Here is a 15439-nt window from a genome sequence, read left to right on the forward strand (position 1 = left end):
ATATTGGGAATACAGGAAAGAAGCAAGCTTGGGAGAGAAAATAGTTAAGTTTGGAATATGTATAAAATTTTTTTTTTGTTTTGTTTTGAGGTAGTTTGTAGTATTATAGAAAAATTGCAAAAAGTAACATAGGAAGTTCACATATATCTTTAACCTAACTTCTAATATTTCCAATTTATATAATCATAGTTATTACAATAAGGGAAGTAGATTTGGTATAATACCAACTACTGTCCTAACTCAGATTTCACATTTTTCCAGCTAATGTCCTTTTCCTGTTCCAGTATTTACTCATCCATCATATTGGATATAGTATTGGGCCTTCTTGCTCTTTATCCTCTAATATGTGATAGTAATTCATTCTTTCATTGTCTTAAAAAAACATTTATTTTTTTTCTTTAAAGAGTTATAAAAATATTGTAGCAATTTGTGACAATGTAGAAGATATAAGTAAAAATTAGCAACCTGCTCCCAGTGATAAGTGCTGTCAACAATTTTGTGTGTTTTGTTATTTGTTTTTTATGCATTTATGGTTTACATATATATTTGAGATCATAATGGGCATACTGTCCTGGAACTGTGTTTTTTACTCAAGCCGTATTTATTTTCTTTCAGCATCTTTCAATGTCAACATATGCAGTTCTGTCATTCTTTTTAGTGGCTACCCAGTGTATATGAACATATTATTTTACAAGTCATTCTTTTGGTGGACCATTAGACTATTTTCAGTTTTTCATACTTATATAAGAAGTTGCACCAGACATCCTTATGTACGTAACTTTGTGTGTCTACCTGGTTATAATTACTGGATCAATGACCACAGGCATTTTCTACTTTCCTAGTTTATTCAAATTGCCCTTCAAAAGGTTGTATCCAAACTTAACACTCCTTCCAACAGTAAGTGATGTGCTTATTTCCCAACAAAGCTGTGAATGAAGTATTCTAGTCCGTTAACAGTAGTTTGGTTTGGGAAATGGTCTCGTGGGTGTTTAAATATACATTATAGTATTTTTTTTCCCTACAAATCACTGTTTTGCTTTTATAACACTCACATGTATATACAATACTTAATTTTAAAAAGAATTACTTTGAAAGCACATGCAAGGGTGTTCTTTGAAATCTTTTTAATTTGGCATGATAGGAAAGCATGGCCACGTGGAGGTCTCGGTTATGGCCTGAGGAGCTCATGAAGCAGTTATTAGGAGGCTTTCTATAGGGTGCATCTTAGATTTCAGGGTTTGGTGGATTAGAAAAACATGTTCAAGAAGTGGGAGTCTGTGATCACAAATCATTGTTGAGAGACTTGGATTTGTAGCAGGGAGCAATCGTAGATGAAGCCTGGCTTTTTTGAGAATTCTGTGCTCTTGAGCAAGCTGTATCATTCAGCATCAGTTCTTAGTAGGGGAGGGGAGCACGAGAAGGAACTGCTAGTCCTAACATGTCCTTTTGGAGTTACCAAAGAATCACTAAATTATTTTTAATACCAAGTATGTGGCCACAATGCTAGAAGTAGATAAATAAGGATGCCCATTATAGCAGAGAAAGCTTAAACCAGATAATAAAGTGGTCTGAGAGACACTCAGAGTAAGTGATCCTCCATTCTTTGTGTCATCTGAAAGTACACTAGCGGCTGGGTAGACTAAAGAGCAAAGATGGGGATATGGTTTGTTTGGTTTCAGTTTTTGTTAGTTTTATATTTTCACCCCATTAGCATATCTCTAGAGTCTCTCTGTTTTTCTCTTTTAAGATTTGCATTTTTATGGGCAAAGGAGGATATATGTATATTGTCCCCTTTGTTCTCTGTTTGTCTTTCCATACATATGCATCATAACTTCAGCTAATACACTTCTAAACAATATCAAGGACATATTCTAGACATTTGGATTGGCAAAGGGATAGAAATCTAGGCCCTCCTAAAATGTCTAGGATGTGTAAGTCTCCTAACAAAGCATTAGTGTAATTACTAGTAGTAAGTAATTATCATGTGAATATTCAAGATGTTTGATGTAGTGTCAGCTCTCTTTCCCATAGAAGATGAGATTTAAATAGTGAACTTAAAAACCTGCCTTTAGCAGAAGTTTGCTTGTTGGGGGTTTTTTCTTCCTTAATGCTACCTTCTAAAAAGGAGGAAGGATCAGGACACTTAAAAATAATAATATTTTAAAAATAACAAGAAAAAGATAACTTTTAATTTTTATAAAATACTTCAAATGAATTTGAAGAAGAACTATTTGAATTTGAAGCCTTGGGCTTTTCTTCTTAATAAATCACATTATTTATATTTAGAATGCATTCATGTACACATTATTTCTATATAAAATATATACATGCAAATAATTAAGTTTTCTTAAACTACAATTAGAGATTGCCATTTCCAATTAACTAGTTTTTTAGTTGAAAATGAAGGCAAAGAGTACTATTTACCTTAATGTTGGAAAATTCAACATTATTCAGAAGCAATCTGATTTCAAAAGCAATCTCTCCAAAGCCCAAATTAGAAAATTGTTAGAAGGCACAGTCATTCTAATATGGAGTTGTGACTTGGGAATTTCATTCCCACTCTTTTCAGCTATTTTAAATCATTGTTTTCTGCTACTAGAGAATTGGATGGTTGTCATTCATTCCATAATATCTTAAGATTTATTTGAATGCCTGCTATGTGCCGAAGACTGTGCTATACACTTATCATGTGTCATATCACTTGATTACCATAGAAACTGTGGATGAAGGTTATAATTCCACTTTATATGAAAGAAAGCAGGTTTGGAATGGAAAAAAAATTGTTTTCCCAAGATCATGTTTTTTAAGTGAATGGTGGCATCCAGACTTGAATTTCAAAGCCTTGCTTTTAACCACTGTAGCTAAATCAAAGACTGGAATCCTCCTGTTATTTCTTAACTGTACGTAGACCAAAGAAGCCACTGTGTTAGTTAATTTTTGTTAGAGGGAAAACACAACACCAGCTATTTTTTTAAAAAAAGACAAGAAAAAGAATCACAAAACAAAAATCAAAGTACTGAGATAAGTTGGAAAAGAACATTGAACTTGAAAGGATACCTGAGCTAGCACTTGGCTCACTCAGCTCATGTGTCACTTTCTTAGGAAAGTATCCTCTTCTTGTCTGTCTTTAGTAGAGCAGTGAACCTATTACCATAAGCAGTGATTCTATGGTGCACATATTTCATATTTTAATATTTCTAAAATCTGGAGGCATCTTATAATTAATGGTGTTTACAATTAATTGGCGACATTTTCCCTTAATTGTTGATACATAAAATAAGGGTGTGATTTACTACTGATGACATCTCGGATTTGATGAAATGCAGTGTTTATTTATATGTCCTCCCACAAAAATATTTACACCATTCCCACAGTTTAAACTATTGGGTATATATAATGACTTTCTGATTTCTACCCTCACCCTCTTTTAAGCTCCAGCCTTATCTGTTGAATTGAATTTTTCTTGATATCATTGGGATCACAGATTCATGATGTCTACCTCCAAATCCATTTGTCTTTCAGTGGTCTCCATCTCAGTAAATGACATTTTCAGTTGTTCATATGTGAAGCTAAAAAGTAAAAAGTCAAGACTACCCAGGTTTGAATCCCATTTCCATCCGATAACGGTTATATACCTGCCTCTGAGAATTGTTAGGATGACCTAAGACACTAGGTTAATGCTAGCTGCCACTAATCTTCATCATACATATCTGTGACCTCTCCTTGCTCTGCACATGTAATTCATCAGATCCTGTGATAGGTTAGCCCTTGAAAGAACAAGTCCAATGCCTCTTATCTCATTGTCACTTCTCCAACTTAATCCCCATTTTTCTTAACTGTAGTAACTCATCTTGTAGCTTTTCTTTTCTTTTTTTTTTTAATATTTTAAGGTAAGAACCATCCTTTAAAACAGAGCATGCCATTTGGTAAAACCCCTCCTGATGCACTTGGTATAGCACCCCAAATCCTTAATAGGGTGTGTTCTGTTCTCTTTTTTTCCACCTGACTTCATCTCCCCCCAAACCAACTTCCATTCATCTGTTAGAGTTCAGCTTAAATGTCACTTCCTCGGAGACAGACATTCCTTGATATTCCAAACTAAATTAGGTTCTTCAGATACAGTCTTTTATTTATTTATTTTTTAATCATTATTATTTTTTAATTTTTTTTTTTTGAGAGAGAGAGAGAGAGAGAGAGAGAATTTTAATATTTTTTAGTTTTCGGCGGACACAACATCTTTGTTTATATGTGGTGCTGAGGATCGAACCTGGGCCGCTCGCATGCCAGGCAAGCGTGCTACCGCTTGAACCACATCCCCAGCCCCAGATACAGTCTTTTATATTGAACTTCTTTCTAGTTTGGGGATGATTGGTTCCTTCCCAACTGAGGCTAAAGAAGTTAAGTGACTTCCTCAAAGTCATTAAATCTAGTTGTGTTAGAACTGGAATTCCAAGCCAGGGCTGGCCAGCTCTAAAGATATGTTCTGCCTGTGATCTTTCCTTTGCTGCATTTAGGGCAGAAAAGAGCATATGAATCAGTATACTAGATTAAAAAATACGCTCCAACCGCTCTCTTCCCTTTTTTCCACTTAGCCTTTAGTTTTCCTTAAATGTTCATCTTTCTAAACCCTCACTCCCTGCCATAACTTATTAGAAGTAGGACCTGTTTTTTTTGTAGTTCCTTTGGTGGTAGGGATTCAACCCAGGGATGAGTTACAACACTGCTAGGACCTGTTTTTGTATATTATCTACCTAGCACTTATATAAATTACTTTGCATACAGTAGATATTAATTAAATATTTTTGTCTTATTGATAAAAACAGTATTTTAATCTGTTTAATCATTTCAGGAACTCAAGTTGTCTCACAAAGGAGTTTAATATCTTCTTCCATATTCTTTTTCCAGTCAATGAAAGAGTAACATTTTGTTTTCTTATTTTGAATAAAACTTACTAAAATAGTTAAAAGCAAAGTTAATTGTGTGTGTGTTTGTGTATGTGTGTGTGTTTTGCAGTGCTGGGAATTGAACCAGGGCCCACTTTACCACTGAGTTCCTCTCTCAGTCCTGGTAGTTTGTATTATAATGAATTATTATATGGTTTTGGAAAAAGAAAGAATTAACTTTAAGTATTTTTGTTTTCCTTCAGGAATTAAGTGATCTACAACGTGATCCACCTGCTCACTGTTCAGCTGGACCTGTGGGAGATGACTGTAAGCTTTGCTCTATTGCTAGGATTTTGTTACCATTAAAGGTATAGGTTTGAACATTTGTTAATGACTCCAAAACTCCTTTGTTTGTTTCAGTGTTCCACTGGCAAGCAACTATTATGGGGCCTGTAAGTATGATTCATATATATGAAATTAATCCCCTAGCCATACTTCATTCTTGCCTTTTTACCTTTGATCTGATGTTTGTGAATAAGGTTGAATTTTCTTGTACACTGAATCTCGCTGGAAGCAAAATATGATTGAAGGTTTATGATGATTTTCTAAAGCATTATTGGCAATTTCTTAACTAGGATCACTAGGATGTTTTCCTTGCCAGATCCTTGTTCATTACGCGTAGTAATGAATCACCCCCCACTTGCAAACAGACTGTTTGCTTTACTTATTTATTTAAGACACAAAGAATCAGTTGTTTTTAACTAAGCATAGTCATTCCCACATCCATAGCTTTAATGTTAGGTGTAAGTCTAACCTAGTCACGGAATTCCTCCAACTAACAAGCACCAATTTGCATGAAGTTTCATCACAGTTCTTGTCTATGAAGGAGAATTGATAAATGTTGCAGTGGGTCTTTCTTTTTTTTTTTTTTACCATCTTTTGAGTTTTTTGCTTTTAATATTGTTGCACTATCTTGAACTCAAAATTACCTACTGTTCTATTATTGACTCCTCTTAACTCCCCTCCCCAGTACTAGGGATTGAACTCTTGAGTGCTTTACCTACTGAGCTACATCCCCAGCCCTTTTTATTTATTTATTTATTTATTTTTTTAAAAACCTATTTTATTTTATTTATTTTTTTAGAGAGAGAGGAGAGAGTGAGAGAATTTTTTTTATTATTTATTTTTTAGTTTTTGGCGGACACAACATCTTTGTATGTGGTGCTGAGGATCGAACTCGGGCCGCACGCATGCCAGGCGAGCGCGCTACCGCTTGAGCCACATCCCCCAGCCCTTTTTAAGTTCTTTTACTTTGGGATAAGATCTCCCTAAGTTGCTGAGGCTGGACTTGAACTTGAGATTCTTCTTTCTCAGCCCCCCAAGTTTCTAGGATTACAAGTGTGTGTTGTTGTGTTCAGCTATAAATAGCTTCTCTTAATACTTAATATCTTTGTTAATATTATTTCTTTTTACACCTGAGAGGCAGTTATGACTTGAAAAAGATCTTTTCTTTCTATGAACAAAAACCCAATTGCATAAGTTTCAATCTGCTTTTTAAGTGAGAGTACATTAATATCATGTTTTCATGAATATCAGTCTCTGTTCCCCAAAGGAGGTTTATTTTATGGAGTTTTTAATCATTATTATCTTCTATTTAACTTAAAAGCAAAAAAGTACTGAATTTCATAGCAAGATTACTGGAAAATTGTCTGAGATTCCTAAATTATTATGTTAGTTGTTATGCTAAATGTAAAAATGCAACGTATTTATATAACAATTTTCAATATGAACCTAGATATATTTGTATTTCGTTATTAAGAACCTTGAAAATACTATCTTTTAAAGGTTCACCCTTACCATTTGAATAATAGACCTTTATAAATATTTCTTAGGTGAACACAAGTAACAAATTATTACATTTGTGGTATTCCTATCTCCCTTATTTCAGAAATGCAAATATATGCTCTACAGTATTCCATAATCATTTGAATATCTAAGCAGACCATTTTGTCACTGTAATTTGTTTACATTTCTATGTAATTTAATTATTATATTTCATAATTATATTTTTGATGATCTAGAATTTAACAATATATATAAAAGGAAGAATAATTATGCCATACAGTCCTCTAATATGTATGTAGAAACTTAAGGGAAGAAGTAATATGTATGTAGAAACTTAAGAGAAAAAGTAATGACAATCTTTGCTTTTATTGCCACATTGTTAATATAACATGATATGATTAATTAAATATGAAGGAATTCAGATAGAATTTCAAGTATATTTTATTACAATTTTTGCTTTTTTAAATTTTTCTTTTTTGCTTGTAATGTTTTAAATATTTTCTAATGGCCATTTAAAAATATACAAATTTAAATTCTTATTGCATTGATTCCTAACTTGATAGTACCATGAATTTATTTAGTTTTGTTTTGGACTTCTTTTGCATTTTCTACATTATTTTGTAAATTTTCTAAGTGAAGGTTTGAGGGATAAACTGTTTTTAACAATTCACTTGGTCATCTTTTTTTCTTTTTTTTTTCATAACTTGGGTCTCTCCTGGTCTCTACTTTGCTGTTAAGTAAGCATCAGAACTTAAGCTTTATAAATTAAAATATAAATACTCCTCCAATCCCTTTTTAATACTGATTGCTGCTGCAGAAAATATTGGCATATATACTGACCTTTAAAAGTTTGTACTCATAAACAGATTTATTTGGGCAAGTCACACCACTGAGTGTGTCTGTTTTTTGTTTTATTTTAAATTTTATGATACTGACATGATTGTTAAAAAATCCTTCTTCATACCTGCAAAGGGAAACCCGTTTTCAAGGTAAATGACTTGAATTTAGGTCACAATGATTATTTAAAAAAAAAAAAAAACTGGTAATATTTGATGAAACCATTTAAAATATGGCATTTTTTTTCAAACCAATAGTATTTGGGGGTTCTTTTTAAGTTACTATATAATTACTCAAACATTGATGTACATTGTTTTGTAATTTCAGCCTGATAGCGCATATCAAGGTGGCGTCTTCTTTCTCACTGTACATTTTCCGACAGACTATCCTTTTAAACCACCAAAGGTATTTTTCTTTTTATGATTGATGTGATTGCCATGTCAGGGATTTTATTCCTTTTCCAGAGATGGTTTCATGACATCAAAGACTGTGGGTAGGTGAGCATGCTCAAACTGTTTTGTAAAACCTCCAAATCCTAAAGTTTGCATTCTTACTCAAACATTGAGTGAGATACTCAAAGCAGTATCTATTATGTTATAAATGAGTTTCTTTGACTTTTTTCTTTTCCTGTTTATGAGGTATATGTAATTGAGGAAGTTTTTTTATGGTCAAGAATCAAACTGTTACATTCACAGGATTATTTTTAAACGTTTAGTAACTATTGAGCACCTACTATGTTCTGCTGCAGTGAGAAATTCAAAAGTGAACATGGTACGATTCCTTCATTTAATGGGCAGGAGGGCACTGGGAAAAGATGAAAACATATTCTTATTAGATTTAATTTAGATGAAGTCTAAAGAGGAAATAAATGATGAGAATATCAAGGAGGGAAATAATGAGCAGTTCTGTCGATCAGGAAATGGTTCAGGTTTTTAAAAACACCTGATTAAGATTGTATTTTTGACATGGTAGGACAAGCAACTCTTGTGTAAGATAGAATTCTTGGTCGATTTCTTAGGACAGGTTAACAAAGGCTCTAAGATCCAAGTGGCACATCCAGTACTACTGATAGTTAAATTAAGAAAAGGATTACTTTTAGGTATGAGAAAACCAGGTTAATTACCAGTCATCCTAGCTACTACAGATTTCTTATACTCTCAAATACTTCTCAACTCTTTGAGGAGAAAATGAGGGAAACTGAGTTATTTGCTTCCAAATTTACAGTATTTATAACTACTTGTAGCCCAGAGTAGATGCTCACTCAGTTTGCATAGAATGAATTTCTCCTTCTAAGGCTGTGTAAAGTTGAAGATTTGTTACCCAGAGTAAATTGGTTCTGTTTTTTTCATAGTTCATGGCATATTACATTTTCTGTTGTTTTGTTTTGCCTTTATGTTTAGATTGCTTTCACAACAAAAATTTACCATCCAAATATAAACAGTAATGGAAGTATTTGTCTTGATATCCTGAGGTCACAATGGTCACCAGCTTTGACTGTATCAAAAGGTAATTTCACTTATCAGACTTAAAACATTGATAACAGTGAGACAGAAAAATATTTGTTTCAAGTATTTAGGAACCAAAGTTTTAAAAAACAAATCTGTGCTTTCTCCTGTTTTGACTTTGCTTTGTTTTTATAGCTCTTATGTTATGTTGGCTTTTAACAGTCAGTTTTTGGGGCATGTGGGGTGTGGATGGGTAAATCTAAATCATAAAATGAGAAAAGATTTAAAATATCATAGTTATAAATTTATATAATAAGCTCATTGACTATCTTTTTAGCTTGCTTTTGTCTTAAAAAAAAGAATAAGTGATAGTAATAAAAAGATTTTGGCATCAGTTGCTTATTCATTAAATGGGACTTTTGACAACAATGAATAAAACTATATAGCTAGTTTACTTCATCCAAGAAAAAAATTACAGATATGGCTGATGAAATAAGTGATTTTAAAGCAGTGACATATTTCACACTTTAGAATAATGCAATACAGATAGCATGTAAGTTTAAATTTTGAATGAATGATGGCATCGGTAGGACTGACACATAATCCATGCTGATTCTGAGCAGGCACAGTTGACAACATGCAGGACATTCTTAGGTGTCTATTATGCTAAGAGATGCAGATGTGTAGCCCTGTTCCTAGCTAAATTGTCAGCTATGTACATAGGTCTCTGAAGCCAATTGTGTTTTGTTAGCCATTACAATTTACTATGCCAGCATTCTTTATTTTTTTGTTTTATTTCTCTAATACAGAATTTGACAATTGGAAAATATTGATTGGGTTAGAAGCATCTGCCCCTGAAAGCACTATCACATTTTTACTTCTTTATAAAATTCAAGAAAATTGTTTCTCTTGAAGGATTTATGAGAAGAATTTGTGGTCATTTAAAAAAAAATTTTTTTGGCACTGGGGATTGAACCCAGGGGTGTTTAGACACTGAGCCACATCCTCAACCCTTTTTATATTTTATTTAGAGACAGGGTCTCACTGAGTTGCTTAGGGCCTTATGAAATTGCTGAGGCTGGCTTTGAACTCACAATCCTCCTGCCTTAGCCTCCCAAGCTACTGATATTATGAGTGTGTGCCATCATGCCCCACCATTTTTTAATTTTTTAAATTAAATGCTACCCTAATATATGGCTTGTTGCTTGTTTTTTGTTTGTTTTATTTTTAGTTTTCGGTATTGAACCTAGCTTTACCTGAGAGCTACCTCCCAACCTTTTTTTTTTACATTTTTAAGACTGGGTCTTGCTGAGTTGCTGAGGCTGGCTTCAAACTTGTGATTCTCCTGCCTCAGCCTCCAGAGTCTTTGGGATTACAGGCCTGGGCCACCATGCTCTATATCTAGTTTTGTTGTCTTTAATAATATGTATTATGTCTTTAATATATATTATATAATATATATATAATATATATATATTAGTTGTAAATGGACACAATACCTTCATTTTATTTATTTATTTATTTTTTATGTGGTGCTGAGGATCAAACCCAGTGCTTCACACATGCCAGGCAAGTGTACTACCACTGAGTCACAGCCCCAGCCCTATAGCTTGTTTTTGTTTTTTTGGTACAGGGGTTGAACCTAGGGGTGCTTAACCACCGAGCCATATACCCAACCTTTTTTATATTTTACTTTGAGACAGGGTTTCACTAACGTGCTCAGGGCCTCAGGTGCTAAGTTGTTGAAGTTAGCTTTGAACTTTTGATCCTCCTACATAGGGATTACAGGCATGCACCACCACATCCAGCCCTATAGCTTGTTTTTGAAGTGATGAGTTTATAGGAAGTAGGGTCTACAGCCATAACTGTTTCAGATATTAGTAAATAATAGGGCTTCAGGTCAATTATGACTGGTATTTTTTTCTAAACTAAAGTGCTCATCTAAAATTTTTTTTTTTTTAAGAGAGAGTGAGAGAGGGAGGGAGAGAGTGAGAGAGTGAGAGTGAGAGAGTGAGAGAGAGAGAGAGAGAGAGAGAGAGAGAAGTTTAATATTTATTTTTTTAGTTATTGGTGGACACAACATCTTTGTTTGTATGTGGTGCTGAGGATCGAACCCGGGCCGCACACATGCCAGGCGAGCGCGCTACCGCTTGAGCCACATCCCCAGCCCCTAAAATTTTTATATAATATATCTTTTTAAAAAATCTTTCACATAGTGAAATTATATGCACTGAATAAAGGAAAGATTCTGTGGCAAATAGTTTTTCAAACTAACAGTACTCTTTCCTGGAATGGTGTCATGAAATGAATGTCATTTAGCATAAATAGCTAAGTCCTTATCATTTAAAATAAATGGCAGACTGCTAGATGCTAAGTAATTTTCCTCCAACCAAGGTGGCTTTTATTTTAAAAAAAAGTATTGTTGGCTTCTACAAAAACTGTCCTTTGAGAATTTAAAAACAGCCCCCTTTTCCTCATATGTGAAATAGGATTACCAACCACCTGGGGTCAGTGTGCCCCTGGCAGGAAGTTAGCATTCAGGTAAATGTTAACTGTTGTCTTTTACCTTATCTTAAAACCTTTGGTTTGTGTGCTTGATAGTGAAATTAGGGCAAATGACTCAAGGCAGCAGGACTCAGGAACTTCATTCTTGTTATTTTATGAAGTAGCTTATACCTCTATGATTTATTTGTGCACTTTTCACTTTCTTGCATTTTAAATGTCTTGTTTTGCTTTTTATCAAGAGTTTAGTCTGAAAACATTCTGGAGATAAACAAGTAACCCTAGAAAAATCTACCCTTTTGGTTTAATATACAGAGACTTAAGTTTCATTGGGTAGATGGGCAATGAGGAAAATTTTTTAAAAATGCTAGTTTTGGGGCTGGGGATGTGGCTCAAGTGGTAGCGTGCTCGCCTGGCATGTGTGCGGCCCGGGTTCGATCCTCAGCACCACATACAAACAGAGATGTTGTGTCCGCCGAAAACTAAAAAATAAATATTAAAAAAATTCTCTCTCTCACTCTCTCTTTTAAAAAAAAAAAAAAAAAAAAATGCTAGTTTTTTCCCTAGTCCTTAGAATACCCTTTCCCAGTCATTTAAAGAGTCCCCTTTGGACTGGAAAGAGTAGGAAAAGATGAAGGAACATAGCAGAGGAGGAGAGGGTGGAAATAAGAGGTTGTTCCAAATGTAACCCCTCAGAAGTGGTACTGTTTATATTTTGCAAACAGACAAATTAGGACCAGAGTTCTTGTTCCTTCCTGTTTCAAATACTTGAGTTTTTTCCCCCCAAATATAGCTGTTTACATTGTGTTTTGACATAGTAACAAGTACTTTTTAGTTACATTGATATTTTAAAATAGACAAGTTATCTAAAGATGGCTGTTCACATTATTATTTTTTTTTTTTAGAGAGAGAGAGAGAGAGAGTTTTTTAATATTTATTTTTTAGTTATCAGTGGACACAACATCTCTGTTTGTATGTGGTGCTGAGGATCGAACCCGGGCTGCACGCATGCCAGGCGAGTGCGCTACCGCTTGAGCCACATCCCCAGCCCTGTTCACATTATTTTTAAATGCATGTAATAAAAGCAAGGTACATGGAATAAAGGTTTCATTGAAGAAAATCTCACAAATCTTCCTCCTTTATAGACAATTTGTAGCACTAAGGCAAAGGAACAGAGCCCATGAGCACAATGTTCAAAACAGTTTGGACTCTTTTCGGTAATTCAATTGCTTTTTAGAGTACTGGAGTTGAAAAGGTTGTTAGTAGCTACTTTGGAGATGCATGTTTTGTAAATAAATAAAAAATTCAATAGAATTTAAAACTTCAAAAGGAGTAATAATTTTCTATTTTGTGCATTTTATGGTGATTTTATTATTTTAAAAGTTAATGATATGCTTCCAACCAAAGTTAGTATAAAACATAAAAATAAAACATTTTTGTTTTCTTTGTAAGTTCAATATCTATAGTCAGTGAAACTATTTTTTACATGTATAACTTGTCTAAAGTAGAAAGATCACTATCTAAACTGATGTTCTCTTTTAAATCTAGTTTTATTGTCCATATGTTCTCTACTTTGTGATCCTAATCCTGATGACCCCTTAGTTCCAGATATTGCACAAATCTATAAATCAGACAAAGAAAAGTAAGTATTTATTTATATTGCTTCTGTTTGAATGCATTTCTATAGTCTCCCAAACATGAGTATTATCAATATACTAAGTACATTTAATTATGTGTATATTAATTTTGTCTTTTTCCAATGCATTGGACCTTTCTTTTTAAACCCTTCTCAAAGAGTTTAAAGTCTTTTTTATAATAAATTTTGTGTTTTTTTCTCATTTACTATTTAATAGTACATGTTTTTTGTTTATACAATTAACTATATAATTCTAGGCAGTAAATTTAAAATAAGAGAATTTAATCATTGGAAGTATTCTATATTGTATTTTCTGTCTTCTCCTGGGAAAAGAAGTTATCTCTATCCCCAGCCAGACTGACCTTGTTTTCAAACCATTTTATTCTGCTGTTTCCATAGGTTTGTTTATATTTTGCAGGTAATACTCATTCATAGTTGGGTTTTGTAGTTTTTGGTTATTTTATAAGTAGGTACATTTTCCTGTACGTTACGGAGAATCACATGAATTAAAAAGTTATTTCTGTTTTACTTATGCATGAGCCTGTGTCACATTGATCTAATAATTGGTGTATGTGTGATTATTGCAATTAAGTGTGAGAAGGTAGAATGTATAGTTCTATATAGACAGATGTTTCTAAAACATTAAATTTGTATATTTTTACTATATCCCTTTTGTATGCCTACAGATACAACAGACATGCAAGAGAATGGACTCAGAAATATGCAATGTAAAATCAAAAAAACTTTCATATATACCAGAGTACTGTAAAATCTAGGTTTTTTTCAACATTAGCAGTAAATTGAGCACTGTTTACTGTTTCATTGTACCATGAAACCCTTTGATTTTAACCCATTTTAAATGTGTTTCTGAAGCAAGACAAAACAAACTTCCAAAAATACCCTTAAGACTGTGATGAGAGCATTTATCATTTTGTATGCATTGAGAAAGACATTTATTATGGTTTTTAAGATACTTGGACATCTGCATCTTCAGCTTACAAGATCTACAATGCAGCTAAAAAGCAACCAAATTATTTTTTGCTGAAACTAGATGTTTTTACATGAGAAATACTGTATGTGTTGTCTAAGATGTCGTCACTTTTATAAATCTGTATTCAGATTTCATTCTTTGTTAGCTCACTTTATAATTTGTATTTTTTTACTGTATAGACTAAATATATTCTATTTACATGTATGTCAACTCATTACTTTTTTCCTGTGAACAGTATTGAAAAAACCCAACAGCTGATAATTAAATGAATTAACTGTGTCTCCCTTGTCTTAGGATATTCTTTAGATTGATTGCAGATTTCTTAAACCTGAAATGATCTTTACACTGTAATTCTCAGTATACTGATTATGGAGAAACACTTGTTTTGATTTTGTTATACTTGACTTAACTTTATTGCAATGTGAATTAATTGCACTGCTAAGTAGGAAGGTGTGTAACTTTTATTTGTTGCTATTCACATTTGAATTTTTTTTTCTGTATAGGCAATATTATATTGACACCTTTTACAGATCTTACTGTAGCTTTTTCCATATAAATAAAATGCTTTTTCTACTATTTGTCTTGATTACTTAAAATATTACTTTATCTATAGGTAAGAATTAAACCTGTATATAAAATTTTACATGAAAATTATTTCCAAATTATGAAAATGAGATGTATTATATTTGGCATTAATCACCACTAGTTATATATACATTTTATCATATTAGATTAGCATCTTTTTACTCAATTGTGTGTAAGATTATTGATTATTTACCTTGGCCACTAGTTGTAGATGAGAATTCAGAAGTTAGGGTTTGTCTTGGATCACATCTTAGATGGATTATTTCTGGAAGTACCAAAATGAATGTAAGGTAGTGTCACCTTCCCTGAAGAAATGTTTTTATAGACCTAAGAAATCACGAGATTCATTCATTAAAATTACCCTGTAGATGTAACTGATATTTCTTAACATTTTGAAAATCTAGAGTTTTATGTTATCACAATTTGAAAAACATAATTTTTTTCATTATAAAATTTACCCCCCAAAAATTCTAAAATGATGCTTCCCTCTGTTTTTATAAGTTATCTGGTAAAAGTGATCTAAATAAGCAGATTCTTTCTAGATTTTTAAAGAAAATGAGAAAGTTCAAATGTATTACTTGCAAAACCCCTCTCTTTAATGTTTAGCAAGCATACCACCTGAGTGCATCATATTAAAGAGCATTCCTAGCTCCTCTGGTTGTTGCAACAGGTATGTGAGTGTGCAGGCACCCCTGGTGGGGTAGTCATTAGCAAT

General features: G+C 33.0%; 1 protein-coding gene across 1 annotated transcript in view; it reads left to right on the plus strand.

Moving 5' to 3' along the window:
• Ube2d1 (ubiquitin conjugating enzyme E2 D1) overlaps window positions 1–14715 on the plus strand; it is a 32710-nt gene extending 17995 nt beyond the window's left edge. Inside the window, exons 2-7 of the mRNA XM_076834786.1 lie at window positions 5147–5210; window positions 5304–5335; window positions 7893–7970; window positions 8966–9071; window positions 13061–13154; window positions 13835–14715. Coding sequence (XP_076690901.1) covers window positions 5147–5210; window positions 5304–5335; window positions 7893–7970; window positions 8966–9071; window positions 13061–13154; window positions 13835–13880 — 420 coding nt within the window. The 3' untranslated portion in view covers window positions 13881–14715. The remainder of the gene's footprint in view (window positions 1–5146; window positions 5211–5303; window positions 5336–7892; window positions 7971–8965; window positions 9072–13060; window positions 13155–13834) is intronic.
• The last annotated feature ends 724 nt before the right edge of the window (window positions 14716–15439 follow it).

The sequence above is a fragment of the Callospermophilus lateralis genome, chromosome 15 (genome assembly GCF_048772815.1).
Source record: "Callospermophilus lateralis isolate mCalLat2 chromosome 15, mCalLat2.hap1, whole genome shotgun sequence".
Classification (NCBI taxonomy): Eukaryota; Metazoa; Chordata; class Mammalia; order Rodentia; family Sciuridae; genus Callospermophilus; species Callospermophilus lateralis.